The sequence below is a fragment of the Xenopus tropicalis genome, chromosome 5, assembly GCF_000004195.4.
Source record: "Xenopus tropicalis strain Nigerian chromosome 5, UCB_Xtro_10.0, whole genome shotgun sequence".
Taxonomy (NCBI): Eukaryota; Metazoa; Chordata; class Amphibia; order Anura; family Pipidae; genus Xenopus; species Xenopus tropicalis.
In genome coordinates, this window is record NC_030681.2 from 148480663 (window position 1) to 148508650 (window position 27988).

Sequence of the window (27988 nt, forward strand, 5' to 3'; positions counted from 1 at the left end):
ACTGGCCAGACCGGGGGTGAGTAAGTGTAGGGCTGGCCAGACCGGGAGTGAGTGAGTGTAGGACAGGCCAGACCGGGGGTGAGTGAGTGTAGGACAGGCCAGACCGGGGGTGAGTGAGTGTAGGACAGGCCAGACCGGGGGTGAGTGAGTGTAGGACAGGCCAGACTGGGGGCTTGAATATATTGCAATATAAGGACAGACAATCTCTGTTTTGCTGAAAGGGGAGGGCATTGCTTGGCAGCTTAATGCACAAAATGGCTTAATGTCCTATATACTTTATATTGATAATGGGGGAGTGCAGAGGGGCTCTTGTTTCTGTCTATATGAATTTTGCAGTCATATCTTCACTACACCCCCGCCTAATGGTTTAACATTTTGTGGTGAGCTATTCAAAAGGATTCCCAAAGTTCCATTGTTTCTAACAATACTGTTTTCATCCCACAACCATAACTGTAATTTGATTTAATTTTGTTTAAGTTGTATCTACTGTATGAGATTATGAGTGATTGTACAGGAGCAAAGTTCCAATAACTTTTTTTAATGATTTGTTTGGGCTACATTTTATTATATATAACATTGAGAACTATTATAAAACATATGAAAAAATATATGTACAGCAGTAAAAACAACAATGTTACATAATTTGCCAAATAATGGCTAAAATCACAAGGAAATCTTCTCTCTCTAATGCTTAGTGGTATCAGTTTGTTGTTTCTTAAAATGACAGTTTTTCGATTAAAAGATTAATTTTCTTGTTATTGTGTGTAGAGTTTGTCTAGCTGCGAGACAATGCACAGATCTTGTGGTCTAAAGGTATGGAGGTAAGTGAAACTCCACGGGTCAGTTGGACCTCAACTCCAGGAGGGGGTTGGAATGTGAAGTTCTGCAGTAACTTTGTGAAGAACAAGAAGAGTTCCATCTTGGCCAACGTCTCTCCGGCACAAGTTCTTTTACCTAGGAAGAAAAATTGGTAAATCAATATTAAAATTCAGTGTTTGTATGAAAGAGCTACAAGGGGACAATAGACACGGAGCTTGGATACATTATAATCACATCCCACAGAAATCAATTCTAGGAAACTGATTTCCAGTACCTGCCGAAAAGGGAAGAAATGCTTCGTTTTTCAAAAAGTTTCCTTTAGAGTCGAGGAAATGTTCCGGGTAAAATTCCTCTGGCTTTTTGAAATAGGCTTTATCTCGCAGAACAGAAGTCAGCAGTGGGATCACTTGGGTTCCCTAAATAGAAAACCATCAGAAAGAAAAATAAGGAGACTGATATATTTCCAAACGAATTGGCAGCAAACAAATGTAGGATCGAATGTCTTCTGTATATGGATGGAATTGGGATCTAAATAATGGAAAAGTTGGGTACCCTGGTTATAATGCTGGCTATTACTGAATGTTTAAGTTTATTTATAAGGTATTGGTACCATCAACAAATATTAAGTACAGGTATAGGACCTGTTCTCCAGAATGCTCGAGACCAAGGGTATTCCGGATAAGGGGTCTTTCCGTAGTTTGGATCTCCATACCTCCATAAGTCTACTAAATCAATAAAACATTAATTAAACCCAATAGGATTGTTTTACATCCAGTAAGGACTAATTATATCTTAGTTGGGATCAAGTACAGGTACTGTTTTATTATTACAGAGAAAAGGGAATCATTTAACCATTAAATAAACCCAATAGGGCTGTTCTGCCCCCAATAAGGGGTAATTATATCTTAGTTGGGATCAAGTACAGGTACTGTTTTATTATTACAGAGAAAAGGGAATCATTTAACCATTAAATAAACCCAATAAGGCTGTTCTGCCCCAATAAGGGGTAATTATATCTTAGTTGGGATCAAGTACAGGTATTGTTTTATTATTCCAGAGAAAAGGGAATCATTTAACCATTAAATAAACCCAATAGGGCTGTTCTGCCCCCAATAAGGGGTAATTATATCTTAGTTGGGATAAAGTACTGGTACTGTTTTATTACTACAGAGAAAAAGGAAATCAGTTTTAAAATTCTGAATTATTTTATTAAAATGGAGTCTATGGGAGATCCCATACCTGTACCAAAGAACATTTTCCAAAAATATTTAATCCTCCCTTTAGTAGGGGGGGTTATATAGTTACAAAATATTTGTGTAAGAAAAAGGAGAACATCATATATTGCACCTATATCTTTCTGTGTATGAAGGACAGGAATGAATGAGATCTGCCTGCCATTTACACTAAGAATTCATCAAAATTCAATCAATCCGTCAACATTGTTGCATGATAAAAATGGGTGTTTTATGTGCATCTAACAAACTTCAAAGGTGTGTATAGTACTCTCCTTAAAAGGAAAAAAAAAAGAAAGAAAATACCTTTGGGATGAAGTATCCCCTGAATGTGACGTCCGTAGTTGTTGCATGGGGAAGGCCGTTAGGCACAAGGTTGGCAAATCTTTGAATTTCATGAACAACAGCATCAGTATAGGGCATTTGTTTCCGATGTTCAAGCCGAGGTTCTGCTGATCCCATCACTCTGTCAATTTCATCTTGGACTTTTTCTGAAGGAAACATAAAAGGAGAGATAGAGGAGGCTTTGAAGAGTCTGATTCATTAACCATCATTAAGATTAATTTTTGATTTAAAAAAGTATTTCCCACACTGGAGGAAACATAAAAGCAGAGATGAAGTAGAGTTTGAAGGGATTCAGAAAACAAGTATAAACAATTGCCAGTGGCAGATAATAATAGGCACAGTAGGGGCACCCCAATCATTTATCGTATTTTTCGCCCTATAAGACGCTCCGGAATATAAGACACACCCAATTTTAAAGGAGGAAAGTCTCGAAAAAAAAGATTCTGAACCAAATACTGTAGTAAAATATTTTATATCAACTGTATAAAGTTAATTGTCTCTGGGCTCACACATAATGAGGCTTCCCCCAGGGCCCCCCCAAGCATCCTTCAGCTTCCCCCTGGGCCCCCCCAAGTATCCTTCAGCTTCCCCCAGGCCCCCCCAAGTATCCTTCAGCTTCCCCCAGGGCCCCTCCAAGTATCCTTCAGCTTCCCCCAGGGCCCCCCCCAAGTATCCTTCAGCATCCCCCAGGGCCTCCAAGCATCCTCCAGCTCCCCCACGGCACCCCCAACATTCTTCAGCTTCCCCCAGCGCCCCCAAGCACCTTCCATTTCCCCCCTAACCTCCCCCCAGTGGCCTCCGGCTCCCGTGATGTCTTCCTCTCTGTGCCGCGGCTCCCAGCTACTTCTGTGCTTTTATAAGGTTGCGCCCTGTGCGTGTGACATCAGTACGCACGGGCGCAACCTTATAAAAGCGAGGATGTAGCAGAGAGTCGCGGCACATAGAGGAAGACGCAGTTCGTCATATAAGACGCACCAACTTTCCCCCCCCAGTTTTGGGGAAGAAAAAGTGCATCTTATACGGCGAAAAATACGGTACATTCCACCATCAGTCAGCCACCACCCGGGGGTAATAAAGAGGAATGCAAGCCCCGACTGACATTAGCATTGCCTCCTCCAAACCACTTTTGACACTGACTATGAATGAGCCCTTCCCATCTTTGGTGACATTATTCATTGCACCACGCCTCCTGTGAAGAACGAGAGGGAGGTCTAATTTTCAACAAACAACTACAGCAGCACTGTGTTATAATGGGAATAAAACTGATATGTATTAGGGAGAGACAGAAGAGAGCAAATGTCTACATTCATGAAATGATTGTAGGGTGGAGAAGTAAAATGTAACCCTATACAATGATTTCAATGAGTTTTGCACTCATATAAAAAGGTAGCTATTTGAATCAATTACCAAATAATATACAGTGAAAGTGTAGTACATATGTGCAGTATTGATTCAACATAAGGAAGAAATTTCCCTTACTTTGAATTTCTGGATATTTCATCATTAGCAGGATACCCCAGCGAAGAGTGGTAGAGGTCGTCTCCATTCCAGCGGCAAATAAATTGCCTATGAGGACTTTCAGATTTTCATCATGGAAAAACTTTGTAGAAGATGACTTCTCCTGAAATTGCAGAGCTAAATTAATATTGTCTTCATCACAGATGAACAAGGCACAAAACATTGAGGGAATGCTTGCCAGTTCACAAGTTCAGACTTTAAAATAAACTTGGCCAATTCCTATTAAGCAGTGAATTTAGCCTTACCTCTTGTTGCTTGACAAGGAACGTGTCGATGAGATCCCTCTGGTCATTTACATCCAGTTGATCCCTGTGTTCGATAAATATTTCTTTGAGAATGTTGAAAAAATTTTGGGTGTTTGCTAAAATTCTTTTGTGAGTTCCGGGAATCCATTGAATAATTGATGGAAATGCGTTATACAGCTTGAAGAAATAGTACAAACAGATATATGTTCGAAAAATGTTCAGTTAAATATTACATGCATAATACTCCCGACGTTAATGTTAATGTTACCCATAGTATGGGAGGAGGAATCTGCCTTGTGTTTTTCCCCCGAGGTGTCAGATAAACCCTTTAATGTACATTTTAAACATTTTTCTAAGAATTTATGAGAAGAGGACATAGAACTAGAACATGGGCAGAAATCCCAAGCATGGGAAGGAGACCCAGTGAATTAGGGCCAACCAGCTTTAGGACAAGTGTTCCTAAATTCCAAAATATTCAATAAGTATACATAAGTAAGCTTCCCTTTTATATACACAGTACATATACACAGTACATATTATGGGGGACATTTACTAATCCGCGAACGCCCGAAAAGCGTCCAAATGCGTTTTTTTCGTAATGATCGGTATTTTGCGACTTTTTCGAGCGCCCAATACGAAAAAGTCGCGACAATTCGCGAAAGTCATAATGGCTATGAAAAAGTTGCGACAATTCACGAAAGTCATAATGGCTATGAAAAAGTCGCGACAATTCACGAAAGTCATAATGGCTATGAAAAAGTTGCGACAATTCGCGCAAGTCGTAAGAGCTACGAAAAAGTTGCAGAAAATACGAAAAAGTTGCAGAAAATATGAAAAAGTTGCAAAATGTTAGTTTTCCAATCCGAATTTCGGATTCGTGGATTAGTAAATCAGCCCCTATATATATATATATATATTATATATATTCGTATTATATATATATATATATATATATATAAGCAAACAGAGTACCGCACACATAGGGACTTTGTGAAAAACAAAAAAGGTTTATTGAAAGAGATCCGACGTTTCGAGCACCAAACTGTGCTCTTCCTCAGGTTTGTCCCTGAGGAAGAGCACAGTTTGGTGCTCGAAACGTCGGATCTCTTTCAATAAACCTTTTTTGTTTTTCACAAAGTCCCTATGTGTGCGGTACTCTGTTTGCTTATTAAATTTTTTTGACCAGCACCAAGGGCATTCGTTTGCCTGATGGGTGTGCTCCTTTCTGTTTCTGTATATATATATATATATATATTCCCTCTGATATATATACATAGGCAGGAAATCTTATTATATTATTTGGGACAATAAAGAATTTCTTCCTAAAATCGATTTTATGTCTAAATTATTTTTGTAGTTGTTGAGATGACGTCATTATAATGGGATTTCAATAACATTCTACTATTTGAAGTAACATTTCTTTAATACCAGTGTGGGTAGGATTAACAAAAGAAATCTTTCTATAGGAGGAATAAGAAGGAACGGCCATTACCATGACGATAGGACGTGCACCGTTCCTGACATTTTCATTCACGCCTTTTATAAGCTTGAGCAGCGTTGGATCCTGATACTCAAAGCGGTGTTTGAGCAGTATGTGCACAATGATGTTGGCTACAGCGGCGTTCAATATCATGGTGTTATCAAATGGCTTCCCTGGGGGAGAGGAAAGAAGGGAAATACTTAGACTGTACGCTCTACGGGGCAGGGACCTCCTTCCTACTGTGTCTCATACCACATGGCACTTGTTCCCTGTGTATTTATATATATTTACTGTATTTATTATAACACTTGTCCTCCCTGTGTGTAATTCTGTATATTGTAAGACTGTACAGTGCTGCGTACCCTTGTGGCGCTTTATAAATAAAGTTATACATACATACATAGATAACACAATAACACTCACACACATACATACAGCTGCCCAGTTGCCAAACTGGTGTTGCTAAAAGGATTAGGAGCAGCTCCAGGAATCTTTAAGGATTGTATGCCAATCTTATAATGGGGATCATAACAGGAATTGTAGATAGACTTGCTCTTGTCTTCATTTATCAGTTGTTACAAAGCCTTTCTTGAAAAAAGGTGTATTGCCAGTATGTCATGGTTTATATGGAAGACGCACACCTTTATGCTGGCAAATGCCATTAATTTCAGCCGAAACCTTTTGGGGAACAACCCCTTGCTCGGGTGCAATACACACATAGTGACACAAACAGCGTTAAATACTCTTCTCATCATGTGACACAATCATGTGCTATACTTAACCCCTTGACGCTTCAACCCATAGTCCATAATGTCCAATCCATATCAAATGTATCCTAAATGCTTAGGATCCTACAAATGCTTATAGTCCATTACCTGCAACAATAAAACTAGCTTAAAAACTGTCCAAACCACATACAATATACACATTTTTAAATACACACTTATAAAAAGCTCTATAAAGTAAAACTCTCGTTTAGTCCTATAGGAGAACGAGAATCTACTCTTCTATCTATGCAGCTTCTCTCCTTAGCAATTGTTTCTGAATGTTACCTTCTTTAGGCAAATTCACCTGTTCTAATATAGTCCATCTAACTTAGGCCACTGTATGTGTTATGATAGAAATGGTTTGCTACTGTTAATTATGATAAATGTTTCTGTTTGTCTCTTAAAGGCATTGCCGGTTTTTAGGTGTGCTTCTTCCATATACAAGATATTGCTTGATGCCATGTGGTGCGGAAGCAGCCAAGGAAGTGAAGGCACCCTAAGAAATAAAGTATTAGTTGTGCTGAAGATTTTGCTTCTGGAATATGCCACATGTGCAATTAACCTTATCCTCACTATCAGCCATGAGACACCTCTGATTGACCTGTTGATTGTTGGGTATCTCTTCACCGTGGTATCCCACACTAATGTGCTCCTCCTCTTCCTAATTTTGCCTGCCTGTTTCTGCCATGGCTTCTCTTAATCAACTATTATTCCTTTGGGTTAGGCAGTGTGCCTGGATCCTCAAAAATGTCTAGGTATAATTTGTGAACGCACAGTTTTCCGGTCAATGACCCCAATACACACATATTCTCACTCTTACCTTTATGGGACTTGAATGTTTCCACCAAACAGCAACTTTCTTCAATGATTCTGTCTTCTATAGTTTTCTTTCCCATCCCAAAGTCTCTTAGTGTAGAAATAGTGAATCTTCTCATCACTTTCCAGTTCTCACCATCAGCAAAAACAATACCTGAGTAGATGGAACATGTCATGCATTGAGCTAAATACACAATTGTCGGGTCCATCTGATTCCATGAAGACTCTGACTACATGAAGACACTGCTGCGGCTAACGTCAATGTATGTATAACACAAATGGCAAGAAATACAAGCGTGGGAGGCTTATTTATTAATTTTTTGAGGTTCTTGATTGGTAGCATTTTAAAGAAAAAAAACTTGGATGAGTTTTCTGGGTTTGTACCACATATAGTCAAGGTTTAAAAAAAGCAATTGGCAAAAAATGTCATAAAATCCTTCATTGTTTTCATCATTCTTCCCTTAGAGACCTATTAATGACTGCTTGAGTCTTTGGGCTTCCAACTCAGGGTTTTGGCCCAGAAAACCTCATCAACTTTTATTATTTTCCCTAAATGGGCTTTTGTAACGAATAAAAACATCAGCATCTAAGTTTTTATTTGTTACAAAAGCCCATTGAAAAAATAAATAATAACAGCCCTTTTATTTCAGTGAGGCTGTTACATCTCAATTATCTAAAAACAAACAAATACCCCTACAAAATGAAGTTGCTTGATTGCTTTATATACACCCCACATTGACTTCTATAGAATCTCAAGAGGGACCAACTTGCCCAGCTTGGTTGGTAAATAAAATATTGGCCTATAAACAATCATTTTGTAGACCAGTGATCCCCAACCAGTGGCTCGGGAGCAACAGGTTGCTTAGCAACCGCTTTGTTGTTGCTGCCAGTGGCCTCAAAGTAGGGGCCATTGTTAAATTTTTGACTTAGAGGCAAGTTTTGGAGGCATAAAGGCCATGTATACTGACAAACAGAACCTCATGTAGACTGCCAGTCCACAATGGAACTACCAAATAGCCAATAACAACCCTTATTTAGCCCCCCCGGGAACTTTTTTTATGCTTGTGTTGCTCCCCAACTCTTTTTACATTTGACTGTGGCTCAGTTAAAAAAAAAGATTGGGGAACCCTATTGTAGAGAACAACGTAGCTCCAAATCAGGATAGTCAAGTCACCTTTTAATAGTTTAAGCATTTAAGGCGGTGCTATGTGGGTAGCATTGGCATTTAAATTGCTCCTGTTTTTTGGAAGGCTTTCGCTGCTTTTCTTCATTTCATTTTGGACTTTCTTACCGTAACTTTGATGGCTTTTCCATCTGCCATGATATAAGGAGACACTGGCTACCTGCTAAGCAGTTAAGCACCTCACAAAAACCCAAGGTGACCGAACCCTCCAGGAGATGTGATATTTCCCTATGGTCAACCCAGCACCACTGCCCATTGGCACCTATGCAACCTTGTGCATGTTCATGTCATTGCCCAAGCATGTATTTGATTTTATGCAGTACCCATTTAAGCCCTTTTTAGAATTTTCTGGATTTTGACTTCAGCTTATTAATTTATTGTTTATTTGTTTTCAATATTTGCTGCCTGTCTTAACCCCTACCTGAAATGTCACTACATTTAAGTCCAATTCCTCTGCAAAACAGCTGTTTGTTATATATTCATATTGAAAAAATTACCATTTCCTTTAAAAGTTTGCTCAAAAAGTGGTGTTTTGGGCCTCCCCGAAAACTCATCGGCATAGTTGATAAGTGCATCTTTCACTGCGTCAGTGCCGCAAAGCACAACTGCCTTATTTGCCCCAAGGTGAACGCTGAATACTGGGCCGTACTTCTCAGCCAGCTGTAATGGAAGCATTAATGAATTACTGTTATCTAGAATTCCTACAATGGAACAAATGCCGCACTCCATACAGAAGGGGTGGGAATGAGTGGCCTTTGTGCCCCCTGGAATGCCCCTAGCTTGTGTGTTAATCAGGGGAGTGCCAGGGATACAATGGGGTTTCTTCTATGGCAGATGTTAAACTGGCACAAGTGCAAAAGCTCAGAAGCCACACTTTTGCCCCTTAGTGCTCCAGCACTTTGTGAAAACCTTGTCTTTACAACTGGTGAGAAAATGAAGACTTTAGGAACCAAACTTTAATGTTATATATCCAAAATTCACTCTTTTGGTTTTAATTTACAAATTTTTTCAACACTACTAGTCCTGACACCTCTGCCAAAGACTTGAAGAATTATCTAAAAGAAGGGGGCAACATCAGGTCTGCTGTCTTCTGTGGTTAAATGCCAAGGACCCCCTTGGTCCACTTACAGCTAATGTTTTATACCAAACTAATTGGGGTGCTAGCTGTAGGCTACACAGGGAAGGGTTCCTTGGGCATGACCACACAACTTATATTTAACTAAATGATAGTTGGAGTGATTGGCTGTACCAGCTGAACATTGGTAGGTGGAGGGAGCCCTTCATTATTATTGATGATTGTCTTAGTTAGATGTGCATTTATAAAGACATAAATGGGGGGCACTAAGAGAAAGGCCAAGAAATAAAAAAAAAGGGTTTAGGCAATATTGGGAAAGATGTGGGGTAAGTGAGCTTCATCAATAACTGTAAATGGCAGCAATGTAATAACAATTTATTGTGTTACCTCCATAAATGTTAGATGGGGTTTCTTCATATTTATCATGTGCAGATTCCCAATGAGGGGTAATGGTTTGGGCCCAGGAGGGAAGTTCTGAGATTCTTTCTCCCCACCATAGAAGAATTTAAATAGGAAAATACAAACAACAACAGACAGAAGTACAGAGACCGGATCCATGGCAATTAGGTTTTAGTTATACCTGCAATTAGAAAATATATATTTAAGTCATCTATCCACGTCTACTATTTGATACAGGGCAACTGGAGGGCTCCCATGGCAAAGCAAGGAAGGCATTTACATAGGGTTGAGAACAGACCATCAAGTTGCATAGGGGAGGATGTAGTTCTTGGGAGGATCATGTTACAGGAGCCTGGGCACATTGTTTAGGGGCAGCAGAAGAACTTTAATAGTTGGTAAAGTGATTCTGAACCCAGAAATGCTGCCAGTCAGGGAATCTACACTCTGTGGCACTCTTTGGAAACATACTGTGTGTTCTACAATCTATGGCATATAAATAAATGGCATGGGTTAAAAGCGGAGGGTAGGGTTTGAATGGTGCTCCACTTTACAGGGGGACATTTACTATTGTTCGACTTTTTCAGTTCTGGTTTTCTTTTACCAAAAACTCGATTTTGTCGTCGATCAAACTGTGCGCATTTGCCGTAATTTATTATGAAACAAAACAGCAACAATTCTGGATGCAAATATACGCCAGATAAAACTTGTCGAGATCACGTAGAAGCCAATGGCAGATGTCCCTTTTGCAACTGGAAGATCTTTTTTTTGCTTCGTGGTTTTAGAGGTTTTCAGGGTTTTTTTTTACCCTGGACTTTGGGTGTCAATACGAAAAAGTTGTGGTTTTCGTGCAACAAGATGAAAAAGTGACAGTTTTTGCTTTTTTGGTTTTTGTTTGAGTTTCAATTCGATTTTTTAGTAAATTACTACCATTCGTGGAAAGTTTAGTGTTGGTTTTTAAAAAAGATTAAATTCCAAAATTAAGAATGTTAATAAATCCCCCCTACGTAACTCATAGCAATGTTTGCAGCCCAGTAACTGCTCCCTGCTGACTGGTTGCACTGGGTCACTATACTGGAATGGTTACCCTGGGACTGTCAACACATAGAAGCAAGTCATTACAAGATTAGTATCTGCAGGCAAATTACCAACCAGTGTCAGACTGGGTGTAGCTTTGGGTGTAGCTTTCTGCAACTGCCTTACAAATCTATATAGGGTTTTTATTAACTTCACAAGAAAGAATTAACATATAGGGAACCATGCAAAGGCTTTGCTTTTTCCTTCTGCTTTAATAAATGAGCACAAACGGTGATGGGGCAAAAGTATGATGAAAGCTTGGAGCAGAGGAGAGAGGGGGCAGCTCGGGCAGGGGAACAGGCTCAGAGGAGACAGGGGGCAGGGGAACAGGCTCAGAGGAGACAGGGGGCAGCTCGGGCAGGGGAGCAGGCTCAGAGGAGACAGGGGGCAGCTCGGGCAGGGGAACAGGCTCAGAGGAGACAGGGGGCAGCTCGGGCAGGGGAACAGGCTCAGAGGAGACAGGGGGCAGCTCGGGCAGGGGAGCAGGCTCAGAGGAGACAGGGGGCAGCTCGGGCAGGGGAGCAGGATCAGAGGAGACAGGGGGCAGCTTGGGCAGGGGAGCAGGATCAGAGGAGACAGGGGGCAGCTTGGGCAGGGGAGCAGGATCAGAGGAGACAGGGGGCAGCTGGGGCAGGGGAGCAGGATCAGAGGAGACAGGGGGCAGCTGGGGCAGGGGAGCAGGATCAGAGGAGACAGGGGGCAGCTGGGGCAGGGGAGCAGGATCAGAGGAGACAGGGGGCAGCTGGGGCAGGGGAGCAGGATCAGAGGAGACAGGGGGCAGCTGGGGCAGGGGAGCAGGATCAGAGGAGACAGGGGGCAGCTGGGGCAGGGGAGCAGGATCAGAGGAGACAGGGAAGAACAGGAGATCCTGCTTGCACACCCTTAGCTCTCCAAACAAAATTAGCGCTCGGTGCACACTGCTTGGAGGGATCGGCACCCTCCCAAAATCCAGTAGAAACAAAAAAGCAATGGCACTTTAGGTGCAACCCCTTTATCAAGCATATATCAAGGTTATTTTGCCCCGAAACGTTGCACCTCCGCAATAAAGATTTTTAAAGGGCTTGTCCCATTTTGCAGCTCTGAGTGCCATTGCTTTTTTGTTGCTCAGAGGAGACAGGGGGCAGCTGGGGCAGGGGAGTAGGCACAGGGGAGAGAGGGGGCAGCTCGGGCAGGGGAGCAAGCTCCGGGGAGAGAGGGGGCAGCTCGGGCAGGGGAGTAGGCACAGGGGAGAGAGGGGGCAGCTCGGGCAGGGGAGCAAGCTCCGGAGAGAGAGGGGGCAGCTCGGGTAGGGGAGTAGGCACAAGGGATAGAGGGGCAGCTCGGGCAGGGGAGCAAGCTCAAAGCCACAAACTTATGAATGTAAAAGGGGTGCGGAGTGGAATGAGAGCAGGTGTCGGGAGGAGGGCCCCAGAGGTTGCATCCCAGGCAGGGGAGCGGGTTCTAGGGGGAGGTGGCGGCCCGGGCAGGGGAGTGGGCTTGGGTTTGCTGGGCCCACCAAGTTTTTCCTGGTGCCCCATTGCCCCAGTCTGACCTAATAGAAATCAGTACAAACCTGCAGAAGGGAAGCGCAATGTGTGAGCTTTAGATGCAGCCGGAGAGTGTGAGAGCCGAGTGCTCCTCTCTTGGCTTCCCAATAACAATGCTCTGTGGGTTGGTGTTTGCCCCAAGTGTTACAGGAAAAATATAGTGATCTGCCTTCTCCTATTGGTACTTATATTAGTTATGCTCCGCCCACCTTGGAACTCACGGATGCTAATGCAGCTCAGGTTACTTGTAAACTCCATTGATCTGATTATACTGAGGTGTAACTGAAATGCAAACAAGTGAACATTAACTGATCCTGTGGCCCCTGGGTACGAAGGTTTGAGCTGTGTGTTCATTTAGCAACATTTGCTATTTATGCAATCATTTTTTTTTTTTAATACAATCTGATTTCTTTAAGTTTTTATATTTTCTTCTAAGTTTAGAGAACAAATAACCCCCTGCCAGTGACAATCATCTCCCTGCAGTCTGGGTGGTGGCCCCTTGGATGCCCCCTAGCTTGCAGGTTATTTAGAGCACCCACAGCCGTAAGGTGCTACAGGGCCCGTACTTACCCCCCCCCTGCTGTTTTGCTGCTGATATGGATTCATGCAGCTCAGTTACCATCAATTACATGGTACTGTTTTATTAGTAAATAGAAAAATGAATCATTTAACCATTAAATAAACCCAATAGGGCTGTTCCGCCCCCAATAAGGGGTAATTATATCTTAGTTGGGATCAAGTACAGGTACTGTTTTATTATTACAGAGAAAAAGGAATCATTTAACCATGAAATAAACCCAATAGGGCTGTTCTGCCCCCAATAAGGGGTAATTAGATCTTAGTTGGGATCAAGTACAGGTACTGTTTTATTATTACAGAGAAAAAGGAATCATTTAACCATGAAATAAACCCAATAGGGCTGTTCTGCCCCCAATAAGGGGTAATTAGATCTTAGTTGGGATCAAGTACAGGTACTGTTTTATTATTACAGAGAAAAGGGAATCATTTAACCATGAAATAAACCCAATAGGGCTGTTCTGCCCCCAATAAGGGGTAATTATATCTTAGTTGGGATCAAGTACAGGTACTGTTTTATTATTACAGAGAAAAGGGAATCATTTAACCCTGAAATAAAGCCAATAGGGCTGTTCTGCCCCCAATAAGGGGTAATTATATCTTAGTTGGGATCAAGTACAGGTACTGTTTTATTATTACAGAGAAAAAGGAATCATTTAACTATTAAATAAACCCAATAGGGCTGTTCTGACCCCAATAAGGGGTAATTATATCTTAGTTGGGATCAAGTACAGGTACTGTTTTATTATTATTACAGAGAAAAGGGAATGGCTATAAAAAAAAAAATCTAAAATGGAGCCTATAGGAGATAAATGACTGCCATGCGTGGAAATAAGTTTGTGTTTTTTTAAAAATAAGAATTTGAATAAAAACAAGTTTTAGTAAATACCCCCTTAAAGAATGGAGATGCAAATTACAGAATTATCCCTTATCTGGAAAACCATAGCAAAAAAGGGAAAGTTGTGCTCAACCACTACATTTAAAAACCATTAGGCGGGGGTGCAATGAGGCTGTGACCACAACATACATATAGACAACAAGAGCCCCTCTGCACTCCCCCATTACCAATATATATAGGGCATTAACCCATTCTGTGCATTAAGCTACTAAGAAATGCCCTCCCCTTTAAGCAAAACAGGGATTATTTGTCCATATATTGCAATATATTCAAGCTGCCCAACTGCATCAAAGTCATCCCTTCTGGCCAGTTCTACACTGAGTTATAAGATTCATTAAGAATTCTACTGCTTCATTATACATTTAACAAAGGGACTAGGTTGTACCTGCAACTTGCTTGCTTTTAAGGTTAAACCCCTATATCCCCCTTTTATTGGCCCACTGGGATCACCTGACTGCAGCTGGGAAGGGTGGGAGCTACAACATGGAGCCGGCCCCTGCTCCTGTATAAACTATAGCAAAAAAAGGGGAAAGTTGTGCTCAACCACTACATTTGCAGCCATTAGGCGGGGGTGCAATGAGGCCACAAAATTCATACAGACAGAAACAAGAGCCCCCCCGCACTCCCCCATTATCAATATATTTAGGGCATTAACCCATTCTGTGCATTAAGCTGCCAAGCAATGCCCTCCCCTTTAAGCAAAACAGGGATTGTTTGTCCTTATATTGCAATATATTCCAGCTGCCCAACTGTGTCTCACTCACCCCCGGTCTGGCCAGTACTACACTCACTCACTCAGGCCAGACCGGGGGTGAGTGAGTGTAGGACAGGCCAGACCGGGGGTGAGTGAGTGTAGGACAGGCCAGACTGGGGGTGAGTGAGTGTAGGACAGGCCAGACCGGGGGTGAGTGAGTGTAGGACAGGCCAGACCGGGGGTGAGTGAGTGTAGGACAGGCCAGACCGGGGGTGAGTGAGTGTAGGACAGGCCAGACCGGGGGTGAGTGAGTGTAGGGCAGGCCAGACCGGGGGTGAGTGAGTGTAGGACAGGCCAGACCGGGGGTGAGTGAGTGTAGGACAGGCCAGACCGGGGGTGAGTGAGTGTATGACTGGCCAGACCGGGAGTGAGTGAGTGTAGGACAGGCCAGACCGGGGGTGAGTGAGTGTAGGACTGGCCAGACCGAGGGTGAGTGAGTGTAGGACTGGCCAGACTGGGGGTGAGTGAGTGTAGGACAGGCCAGACCGGGGGTGAGTGAGTGTAGGACTGGCCAGACCGAGGGTGAGTGAGTGTAGGACTGGCCAGACCGGGGGTGAGTGAGTGTAGGACTGGCCAAACCGGGGGTGAGTGAGTGTAGGACAGGCCAGACCGGGGGGAGTGAGTGTAGGACAGGCCAGACCGGGAGTGAGTGAGTGTAGGACAGGCCAGACCGGGGGTGAGTGAGTGTAGGACTGGCCAGACCGGGGTGAGTGAGTGTAGGACAGGCCAGACCGGGGTGAGTGAGTGTAGGACAGGCCAGACCGGGGTGAGTGAGTGTAGGACAGGCCAGACCGGGGTGAGTGAGTGTAGGACAGGCCAGACCGGGGTGAGTGAGTGTAGGACAGGCCAGACCGGGGTGAGTGAGTGTAGGACAGGCCAGACCGGGAGTGAGTGAGTGTAGGACAGGCCAGACCGGGGGTGAGTGAGTGTAGGACTGGCCAGACCGGGGGTGAGTGAGTGTAGGACAGGCCAGACCGGGGGTGAGTGAGTGTAGGACAGGCCAGACCGGGGGTGAGTGAGTGTAGGACTGGCCAGACCGGGGGTGAGTGAGTGTAGGACAGGCCAGACCGGGGGTGAGTGAGTGTAGGACTGGCCAGACCGGGGGTGAGTGAGTGTAGGACAGGCCAGACCGGGGGTGAGTGAGTGTAGGACAGGCCAGACCGGGGGTGAGTGAGTGTAGGACTGGCCAGACCGGGGGTGAGTGAGTGTAGGACAGGCCAGACCGGGGGTGAGTGAGTGTAGGACTGGCCAGACCGGGGGTGAGTGAGTGTAGGACAGGCCAGACCGAGGGTGAGTGAGTGTAGGACTGGCCAGACCGGGGGTGAGTGAGTGTAGGACAGGCCAGACCGGGGGTGAGTGAGTGTAGGACTGGCCAGACCGGGGGTGAGTGAGTGTAGGACAGGCCAGACCGGGGGTGAGTGAGTGTAGGACAGGCCAGACCGGGGGTGAGTGAATGTAGGACTGGCCAGACCGGGGGTGAGTGAGTGTAGGGCAGGCCAGACTGGGGGTGAGTGAGTGTAGGGCAGGCCAGACTGGGGGTGAGTGAGTGTAGGACTGGCCAGACCGGGGGTGAGTGAGTGTAGGACTGGCCAGACCGGGGGTGAGTGAGTGTAGGACAGGCCAGACCGGGGGTGAGTATGTGTAGGACAGGCCAGACTGGGGGTGAGTGAGTGTAGGACTGGCCAGACTGGGGGTGAGTGAGTGTAGGACTGGCCAGACCGGGGGTGAGTGAGTGTAGGACAGGCCAGACCGGGGGTGAGTTAGTGTAGGACTGGCCAGAGCGGGGGTGAGTTAGTGTAGGACAGGCCAGACCGGGGGTGAGTGAGTGTAGGACAGGCCAGACTGGGGGTGAGTATGTGTAGGACAGGCCAGACCGGGGGTGAGTATGTGTAGGACTGGCCAGACCGGGGGGGAGTGAGTGTAGGACAGGCCAGACTGGGGGTGAGTGAGTGTAGGACTGGCCAGACTGGGGTGAGTGAGTGTAGGACTGGCCAGACTGGGGGTGAGTGAGTGTAGGACTGGCCAGACCCGGGGTGAGTGAGTGTAGGCCAGACCGGGGTGAATGAGAGTAGGACTGGCCAGACTGGGGGTGAGTGAGTGTAGGTCTAGCCAGACTGGGGAAGACCGAGACGTAGTTGGCCAGCTTGATGTTTCAGTCCTGTCTATGGATTTGGTGATTGTACAGAAGCAGAGTTCCAATAACTTTTTATTGATTTCCTTGGACTATATTTTATTATATATGACATTTTAGCATTAAAAAATACTATTATAAAACATATGAAAAAAAAAATATGTACAGCAGTAAAAACAATGTTACCTCATTAACAAATAATGGCTAAAATTACAGGGAAATCAAGGATTTGTCTCTCTAATACTCAGTGGTATTGGGTTTTTGTTTCTTCTAATGACAGTTTTTTTAATTAAAAGCTTAATTTTCTTGTTATTGTATATAGCGTCTGCCTAGCTGCGAGACAAAGCACAGATCTGATGGTCTAAAGGTATGGATGTAATTGCTTCTCCCCGGGTCAGTTGGACCTCAACTCCAGGAGGGGGTTGGAATGTGAAGTTCTGCAGTAACTTTGTGAAGAACAAGAAGAGTTCCATCTTGGCCAACGTCTCTCCGGCACAAATTCTTTTACCTAAGAGGGAAAGTTGGTGAGTCCATATTTCTAAATTTCTTCATTTCCATATTATCAGTGGTAAGGCACGATTAAATATAAACTTAACCTTTGTATGGAAGAACTATGAGGTGACACAGACCTTGGATATGTTCCGATTATATCCCACTTCAGATTCATTTTGCTAGACCCATGTGGGCAAACTTCTGACTTTTTATTGCATTACCCTAGTGCAGTGCTGTCCAACTGGCGGCCCTCTGTGTGGCCCCCCACCTGTCTGGCTGCTTTGATGGCTTACTCTTGTGTAAGCTATAAATGGTATCAGTACTGTGATTAACTGCCCCCCCTGCATGGTTCTCACCTCAGATTCAGGCTGTAATCCCCCTGTATTGTTTAAATATGTAATCCCCTGTGTTGTTCACACCTTTTAATCTCTGTATTGTTCACCCCCTGCAGTGTTCACACCTCAGGCTCAGTCTCTAATCACCCACATTGTTCCCCTGTTCACACCTCAGGAGCAGTAGAAACCCACAAATAATCCCTGCACACTACAAAAAGAACATATACTGAGGTGGTACTTTAATTAAAAAGTTTTTTAATATATAGTTATTGTGCAGACTGTAGGAGCAGTGCCAGCATTGTGTCACTGTAGGCTGCCTGTGTGTGCCATACACACAGGCAGCATAGGGCAAGCAGAGTATGGCACACACAGGCAGGGTAGGGAAGGCAGAGTATGGCACACACAGGCAGGGTAGGGCAGGCAGAGTATGGCACACACAGGCATCATAGGGCAAGCAGAGTATGGCACACACAGGCAGGGTAGGGAAGGCAGAGTATGGCACACACAGGCAGAGTATGGCACACACAGGCCAAGTATGGCACAAACCAGCCAAGAATGGCAAACACAATGAAAGTATGGCACACGCAGGCAGGGTAGGGAAGGCAGAGTATGGCACACACAGGCCAAGTATGGCACAAACCAGTCAAGAATGGCACACACAGTGAAAGTATGGCACACAGGCAGGGTAGGGAAGGCAGAGTATGGCACACACAGGCAGGGTAGGGAAGGCAGAGTATGGCACACACAGGCAGGGTAGGGAAGGCAGAGTATGGCACACACAGGCAGGGTAGGAAAGGCAGAGTATGGCACACACAGGCAGGGTAGGGCAGGCAGAGTATGGCAGGTTTTTGCTGTACTACAACCATTAATATGGGTATGGTCATGTGATAACATGGGTGTGGTTTCAAGTGGGTGCGGTTTCAAAAAGGGGAGTGGTCAAAACTGGCTTCCATTATCGGCCCTCCACCACGTAGGTCGGAAAAATTCCGGCCCTCGGTACAACAGAAGTTGGACAGCACTGCTCTAGTGGACTCATTATCTGTATCTTATTCCAGGTATTGTGACCATTCTATCCCATACAGCCTAATGCTTCTTTCTCACTATTCTACCCTACACTTAACCAAAATGTCTTTACCCGACATACATTTGAATCCTCCTCACAATGCTATCCCACAGATTCTTTTAATTCTTGACCACATTATTCTATCATATATATGCTCACCATTCTGTCCCACATTTGGACCTAATGGACAAATTCTCCCCATTGTATCAGACACACAAATCTTTCATTCCTTTTCAGCTCCATTCTATTCTGACCATTCTGTTCTACGCATTTTTATCCTTCTATCTGCATTATTCTCCATCACATTGCTCCCCAACACATTCCGTTTTATTATACAAAGTCTGGTCTTTTATTACTTCATTTTATACAATATTTACTCCAATAAAAATGATGCCTTTTGAGAATATTATATTTAAACTAAGAAATCTATGGAAATTGATTCACAGTACCTGCTGAAAAGGGAAGAAATGCTTCGTTTTTCAAAAAATTGCCTTCAGAGTCAAGGAAATGTTCCGGGTAAAATTCATCTGGCTTTTTGAAATAGGCTTTATCTCGCAGAACGGAAGTCAGCAGTGGAAACACTTGGGTTCCCTAAATAGGAAACCATCAAGAAATTAAAAAAAGGCTTATTTCCTAAAGAATCGGTGGCAAAAATACGTAGGATTGAATGTCTTCTGTATATGTATGGAGGTGAGATCTAACTAAAGAAAAGTTGGTTACCATGGTTATGATGCTGACTTCTACTAATTGGCTTTATTTATCAGGTGTCCATATTGGTACCATCAAGAAACATTAAGTACAGAATGTGTTCACATTTTCCAAAAACATCTATTTAATCCTCTGTATTCCAGTAGGTGGGTTATATACAGTTACAGATCAGACTGCTGAAAGTTAGAAAATAAAACCAAAGGTCTGATTGGCAGCCATGAACAAATGCATTGTTGCAGTTTAATACCTACTGTAAATCTGCCCCACTGTGTAGGATCTGTATGATAAACAAAATGGGTGTTTTATGTGCATCTAACAAAACTTGAGGTGTGTAATGTGCTTTTTTCAAAAGGAAAAAAAAAGAATATACCTTTGGGATGAAATAGCCCCTGAATGTGACGTCAGTAGTTGTTGCATGGGGAACACCATTAGGCACAAGGTCGGCAAATCTCTGAATCTCATGAATAACGGCATCAGTATAGGGCATTTGTTTCCGATGTTCAGGCCGAGGTTCCGTTGATCCCATCACTCTGTCAATTTCATCTTGGACTTTTTCTGGAGGAAACATAAACGCAGAGATGGAGTAGAGTTTGAAGGGATTCAGGGGGGTATTCATATAGAAGAGTGCCCCCTGCTATTGACTTCACAAAATGTTGCAAGCCGCAACTGTGACATTAGCAACTGCCCCCCCCCCAAGCCTCTTTTGAGACTGACTGGGGCTTCTCCCCATCTTCAGTGACACCACGCACTGCACCACAAGGTCACAGGAGCTTCAACTTGAAGACCATGAGGGAGATCTATATTTCAACACTCAACTAGAGAGCAAATGTCTATTTTGCAACATATAGGGTGGAGAAGTAAAACGGCTGACATTTGGACTGAAGGTTTATTTGCCTCTCTGTGGCTAAACTTTACAGAGTGGGGATGGCGCCACTTCATGTGGCATTTAAACAGCATTACCATGTGATTTGCTTGGCACTAGTTAATAAAGGCTGTTGATCTAACCTGCCAGAGAAACCCTGGAACTACCAGGTTGATATATTTCCAGGGTTTCTTAGTGGTGGACATGGTCATTGGTGCTCCATGCAAGTACAGGGAGCATATTTGGGCATTTAGTTCATTTAACTCTTCTTCCATTTTAGTCATAAATGAGCCTCTTTATGTCTCCTTTAAAACATCAGCAAACAAGCACCCCGGATCATTTTATAAACGTGAAGTTAGCCTAAACTGGAGTTGAGGTATCAAAATGTTTTTTTTTTTTTACAACAGAAAGTCTTCTACCATTTAAACCCCCATCTTTTGGAAGCTGCAGATACCATTGACTTCAAAAGACAGTATGGTTGGGAGTGTTTTCAGGTGGAAAAGTGAGCACAACTCCTCTTCTGCATGGTTCTCGTTGAAGTCAGTGGGAACCTCTGGAAGCTCCAGCTCCTGCATTTCTACCTGCTTGGACCCAACCCCCAACTGCCTTATCCTCAACCCAATCTGCAACCAGAGGACCACCATTAAATTAAAAGTTCTGTTTCTGCAAACAGAGAACTGCTCTTCTGCATGGTTCCCATTGAAGTCAGTGGGAGCCTCTGGAAGCTCCAGCTTTAGGTATGAGCAATAGGTTCCTGCCCAGAACCAACTTTTGAAACCCGACCTGGACCCGCAGACCGCATTTCTACCCCCTTGGACCCAACCCACAACTGCCTTATCCTCAACCCAATCTGCGACCAGAGGACTACCATTAAACTAAAAGTGGCATCAGAACTTTTTAAAAATGTTTAAAGTAGTAAAATATACATAATTTAAAATAAGGAATATAGATATGCTAATGTTATGGCTATTCAGGTAAGGGGAGGCCCAGCTAAACGTCTGACTGCAGAGAGGTGCCTACACTTGAAATGGTCTGAAGTGCATTAGAATAATGACTGTTAGGGTAGGAACATTACTACATGCCCAAGAGTGAACAATAAGAATGTCAACATATACAACTTGTAATGATTTCAATGAATTTTAAGAGAGATTAGGAGGATTTTCAATCTATTATGCTCCACCAAAGAATAAAACTGTAACACAGTGTAACAGACAATGTGTAAGTGGTTTAAAAATGTATGATACTCAGGGTAAATTATAATAATATGTCATAATTTCCCTATAGTTTTCCCTTACTTTGAATTTCTGGATATTTCATCATTAGCAGGATACCCCAGCGAAGGGTGGTAGAGGTCGTCTCCATTCCAGCACCAAACAAATTGCCTATGAGGACTTTCAAATTTTCATCATGGAAAAACTTTGTAGAAGAAGACTTCTCCTGAAATTACAGAGCTAAATTAATTGTCTTCACCGCAAATGAGCAGGGCACAAAACAGTTAGGGAATGCTTGCCAGTTACCTCTTGTTGCTTGACAAGAAACGCGTCAACGAGATCCCTCTGGTCATTTACATCTAGTTGATCCTTGCGTTTCATAAATATTTCTTTGAGAAAGTTGAAAAAGTTTTGGGAGGATGCGAAAATTCTTTTGTGAGTTCCGGGAATCCATCGAATAATTGACGGAAATGCGTTATACAGCTTGAAGAAATAATACAACAGATATATGTTAGAAAAATGTTTAAGTAAATATTACATGCATAATGTTAGTTACCCATAGTATGGGGGGAGGAATCTGCCTTGCAGAATGAGTGTTTTTCCCCCAAGGTACAGAAAGAGAGAAGACCTGGCAGAAGACTCACTTGAGATGTTTGGGTCAGATAAACCCTTTAATGTACATTTGGAAGATATCTGTGCTTTCTGTTCCACCTTTATGAAAAGAGGACACCGAACAGAACCTGGGTAGAAGGAAGACCTAGTGAAATAAGGCCAACCAGCATTAGGACTGGTAAGCCTTCAGCAGTTGATCCGTGTGGGTGTGCTCCGGAAAGCCTGGGATCCACATGGCCCTGAAGTGTTGGGCCCAAGAGAAAGCCATCATATCTAGGGTCAGGGAGCAGGGACTCCATGCATTAGGTTTATCTAGTGCAGGATAGACATATGCACTTTCTAGTGAGTAAGTCAGATCAGAATTAGCTAGCAAGATAGCAAGAGCAGCTTCTTGGCTCCAACCAGAAGAGATAGCAGGGAGCAAACGCCTTTACAGGCTCTGCTGCCTGCCTACCTTAAGGACCGCAGTAATGACAAGGGTATTAGACTTAGTACTTACTCCTTAAAGGAGAAGGAAAGGCTAAGTCACTTGGGGGTGCCAAAATGTTAGGCACCCCCAAGTGACTTAGAACGCCTACCTTTTACCCCGGGCTGGTGCCCCTGTACGGAGGGAACAGCACCAGCCCGGGGTAGCTGCCGGCGCTTCCTCCTTCCTCCTCGCTTGCGCGCGCATGCGCAGTAGAGTGAAAAGCCGAACTTAAACATTAAAGTCGGCTTTTCACTCTACTGCGTATGCGCCGGCCGGCGGATTTCGCTCAAAGGAAGGAGGAAGCGGTGTCTACAGGTGCCCCGGGCTGGTGCTGTTCCCTCCGTACAGGGGCACCAGCCCGGGGTACAAGGTAGGCGCTCTAAGTCACTTGGGGGTGCCTAACATTTTGGCACCCCCAAGTGATTTAGCCTTTCCTTCTCCTTTAAACCACGTCTACTGTATGTGATCCGGACCACTAGAGGTAGAAACCCTACTGCCTAAGCTACTCTCTACAATTGTGCTCTGCATTGAACCTTCCAATCTAGATTCTGAGTATTTTTTGCTTATTCCTGTGGATCAATTGTCTTGGACAATACAACCAGTTCTGTTTGAGTTTGCTGCAAGAACCTTCTGGCGTCCTTCATTTATTATATATTGCACACAGCATAAGTGAGTTGTAGTTGCAATACCTCCCCCTTGATCCTTCCACCTAGTGAAGGCCCTCCTGTGTATATGAGTCAAGTGTACCCCATGCTCTATAGCCGTTCTACCTGGTCATTGTCTGTTTTACAGCCAAAAAGGGATTCCATATGTATAAATAAGTTTACGACTTTACAAAAGAAAAGAGAAATAGGGAGCCTCCCTCTGATAAATGGCAGAGAACAGTATATTCACTCTTTGATATATACAGTGGATTGCAAAAGTATTCGGCCCACTTGAACTTTTCCACATTTTGTCACATTACAGCCACAAACATGAATCAATTTTATTGGAATTCCACGTGAAAGACCAATACAAAGTGGTGTACACGTGAGAAGTGGAACGAAAATCATACATGATTCCCACGGAGCACTGTTCAAGCGATCATTCAGAAATGGAAGGAGTATGGCACAACTGTAACCCTACCAAGACAAGGCCGTCCCCCTAAACTCACAGGCCGAACAAGGAGAGCGCTGATCAGAAATGTAGCCAAGAGGCCCATGGTGACTCTGGGGGAGCTGCAGAGATCTACAGCTCAGGTGGGGGAATCTGTCCATAGGACAACTATTAGTCGTGCACTGCACAAAGTTGGCCTTTATGGAAGAGTGGCAAGAAGAAAGCCATTGTTAACAGAAAACCATAAGAAGTTCCGTTTGCAGTTTGCCACAAGCCATGTGGGGGACACAGCAAACATGTGGAAGAAGGTGCTCTGGTCAGATAAGACCAAAATGGAACTTTTTGGTCAAAATGCAAAACGCTACGTGTGTCGGAAAACTGACACTGCACATCACTCTGAACACACCATCCCCACTGTCACATATGGGGGGGCAGCATCATGCTCTGGGGGTGCTTCTCTTCAGCAGGGACAGGGAAGCTGGTCAGAGTTGATGGGAAGATGGATGGAGCCAAATACAGGGCAATCTTGGAAGAAAACCTCTTGGAGTCTGCAAAAGACTTGAGACTGGGGTGGAAGTTCACCTTCCAGCAGGACAACAACCCTAAACATAAAGCCAGGGCAACAATGGAATGGTTTAAAACAAAACATATCCATGTGTTAGAATGGCCCAGTCAAAGTCCAGATCTAAATCCAATCGAGAATCTGTGGCAAGATCTGAAAACTGCTGTTCCCAAACGCTGTCCTTCTAATCTGACCTAGCTGGAGCTGTTTTGCAAAGAAGAATGGGCAAGGATTTCAGTCTGTAGATGGGCAAAGCTGGTAGAGACATACCCTAAAGCCTGGCAGCTGTAATTGCAGCAAAAGGTGGTTCTACAAAGTATTGACTCAGGGGGCTGAATAATTACGCACACCCCACTTTGCAGTTACAGTATTTATTTGTAAAAAAATGTTTGGAATCATGTATGATTTTCGTTCCACTTCTCACGTGTACACCACTTTGTATTGGTCTTTCACGTGGAATTCCAATGAAATTGATTCATGTTTGTGGCTGTAATGTGACAAAATGTGGAAAAGTTCAAGGGGGCTGAATACTTTTGCAAGCCACTGTACATACAATAGGCAGGAAATCTTATGTTCTGTGCGACAATAAAGAATTTTTTTCTAAAAGCCAATGTGGGTAATAGAGATTGAAATGATATAATAGGATTTCAATAACGTGAAGTAACTTTTTAAATTAATACTAGTGTGGGTAGGATTAACAAAAAATGTAGGAGGAAGACAAAATGGCCATAATTTGCTTACCACGATGATAGGACGTGCACCATTCCTGACATTATCATTCACGCTTTTTATAAGTTTGAGAAATGTTGGATCCTGATAGTCAAAGCGGTGGTTGAGCAGTATGTGCACAATGATGTTGGCTACAGCCGCATTCAGTATCAAGGTGTTATCAAATGGCTTCCCTGGGGTATAGAGGAAAGAAGGTGGATAAGTACAAACCTGAACTCACACACATACACATCCATACAGCTGCCCAGATGCCAAATCGGTGTTGCTAAAGGGATTTGGGAATGGCAGATAGACCCAATATTGCACTGTATGGATCAGTGGTTACTAAGCTGGAAAAAAGGTATAATACCAATATGCCACATGTACTGTATATGGAAGAAGCACACCTATATACCGGCAAATGCCTTATTTGAGCAGAAACGTTGCACAAGCTTTTGGGGAACACCCCCTTGCTCAGGCGCAAGGACACATGATTATGTCACATTATGAGAAGAGTAGGTGTTCCCCAAAAGATTGTGCCGCATTTTTGCTGAAATAAATGGTTTAAAGGCATTTGTCGGTAAATAGGTGTGCTTCTTCCATATACAAGATATTGCTGGGTGCTTTTTGGCTTGGAAGTGGCCAAGGAAGTGAATGCACCCTAAGAAATTAAGTAATTGTGCTGAAGATTTTGCTTCTGGAATGTACCACGTGTGCCATAAGCCTTATTCTTAGCTACGAGAAGCCTCTGAGTGACCTCTTGATTGTTGGGTATCTCTTCACTGTGGTATCCCACACTAATGTGCTCCTCCTGTTCCCAATTGTGCCTGCCTATTTCTGCCATGGCTTCTCTTACTCAACTATTATACCTTTGGGTCAGGCAGTGTGCATGGACCCTTAAAAATGTCTAAGTAAAATTTGTTAATGCACCATTTTCCATTTTATGACCCCAACACACACACATACTCTCACTCCTACCTTTATGGGACTTGAACGTTTCCACTAAACAGTCACTTTCTTCACTGATTCTGTCTTCTATAGTTTTCTTTCCCATCCCAAAGTCTCTCAGTGTAGAAAGAGTGAATCTTCTCATCACTTTCCAGTTCTCACCATTGGCAAAAATAATACCTGAGTAGATGGAAGATGCCATGCGTTGAGCTAAATACATGATTATAACCAGATCCATCTAACAAAAAAAAGACACTGCCGCGGCTAACGTCAATACCCACATTGCACAAATGGCAGAGAATACAGGACTGGGAGGCTCATTTAGTAATTTTTTGAGATTCAGATTGAGAAATAAAGTGCAATTTTACCTTTTCCCTCGATATTCATATGAAAGAAAAAAACTTGAATGGGTTTATTTGAGTTTGTACCACCTTTAATCAAGATAAAAAGGCAATTGCCAAATTACAAACTTTCATTATTTTCATCATTTTTCATCATTGTTCCCTTAGGTGCCTATTTAGGACTGAGCCTCTGGGACTGAGCAGTCAAAGGAAACCTAAAAGTTTTTATTTGTTACAAAAGCCGTTTTTCCCTATGGCCCACCCAGGACCACTGCCCATCGGAACCTGTGCAACCTTGTGCCCAAACATGTGTTTGATTTTGTGCAGTACCCATTTTAGAATTTTCCGGATTTTGACTTCAGCTTATTCATTTATTGTTTATTTGTTTTAAATATTTGCTGCCTTAACTCACACCCAAAATTTCACTAGATTTGTGTCGGATTCCTTTGTTATAACTTGCCCCCCTCTGCAAATGAGCAGTTGCCACTATAAATCCACGTTGAATAGAATTACCGTTTCCTTTAGAAGCTTGTTCACTAAGTGGTGTTTTTGGCCTCCCCGAAAACTCATCGGCATAGTTGATAAGTGCATCTTTCACTGCGTCAGTGCCGCAAAGCACAACTGTCTTTTTTGTCCCGAGCTGAACACTGAATACTGGGCCGTACTTCTTAGCCAGCTGTAATGGAAGCATTAATGAATTACTGTTATCTAGAATTCCTACAATGGAACACAGGCCACACTCCATACAGAAGGGGTGGGAATGAGTGGTCTGTGTGCCCCCTGGAATGCCCCTAGCTTGTGTGTTAATCAGGATTCAGGGGAGTGCCAGGGATACAATGGGGGTTTCTCCTATGGCAGACATTCGACTGGTACAAGTGCAAAAGCTCAGAAGCCACACTTGTGTGCCCCTTGATGCCCCTCATTTTTATTTTATATATCCAAAATTCACTTTTTGGCATAATTTGCACTTTCTACACTAGCAGTCCTGGCCCCTCTACCATAGACTAAGTGCAGAAGAGTTAAATATAGGGTGGGGCATCATCTGGTCTGCTGCCTTCTGTAGCAAAATGCCAAGGGCCCCCTAGGTCCACATATAGCTAATGTATTGTGCCAAACTTATTGGGGTGCTAGCTGTAGGCTACACAGGGAAGGGTTCCTGAGACAAGATTTCTGTTTCTCTGACCATACAATATTTAACTCACTCAGTCCCAGACTGATAGTTGTAGTGATTGGTTGTACCCTCTGAACATAGTTAGGTGAAGAGAAGTCTTCATTAGTATTGATAATTGTCTTATTTATAAGACAAAAATGTGGGGCAGTAAGAGAAAGGCAGATGGGGAAAAGGAAAGTGTAACAAAATGGGGAGAGACTTGTGGGGTAAGCGAGTCTCAAATAATGGTGAATGGCAAGAATATAATAATGATTTATTGCATTACCTCCATAAATGTTAGATAGGGTTTCTTCATATTCATTATGTGCAGATTCCCAATAAAGGGTAATGGTTTGGGCCCAGGAGGGAAGTTCTGAGGTTCTTTCTCCCCACCAAAGAAGACTTTAAATAGGAAAATACAAACAACAACAGACAGAAGTACAGAGACCGGATCCATGGTAATTAGGTTTTAGTTACACCTGCAATTAGAAAATACAACAAAAATAAACAGTTAAGTCATCTATGCACATTTACTATTTGATAGCAACATTTATTAATTTTGGCCTCTAAATATTGTTCAGAATGTGATGTGTA

At 43.5% G+C, this 27988-nt stretch overlaps 2 protein-coding genes across 5 annotated transcripts in view; both read right to left on the reverse strand.

Moving 5' to 3' along the window:
* LOC100494435 (cytochrome P450 2K6) overlaps window positions 1-27988 on the reverse strand; it is a 212256-nt gene that overhangs the window by 148368 nt on the left and 35900 nt on the right. The window lies entirely within an intron of this gene.
* On the reverse strand, window positions 519-27873 carry cyp2f1 (cytochrome P450 family 2 subfamily F member 1). Of its 3 annotated transcripts, XM_012964046.3 has the most exons (10): window positions 12506-12642; window positions 9868-10060; window positions 8903-9065; window positions 7227-7376; window positions 5652-5812; window positions 4160-4336; window positions 3876-4017; window positions 2358-2542; window positions 1094-1235; window positions 528-954 (listed from the first exon to the last, which is right to left on the reverse strand). In XM_012964046.3, exons 2-10 carry the CDS (start codon window positions 10036-10038, stop codon window positions 776-778), a joined length of 1470 nt encoding a protein of 489 aa, XP_012819500.2. In that variant the 5' UTR covers window positions 10039-10060; window positions 12506-12642; the 3' UTR covers window positions 528-775.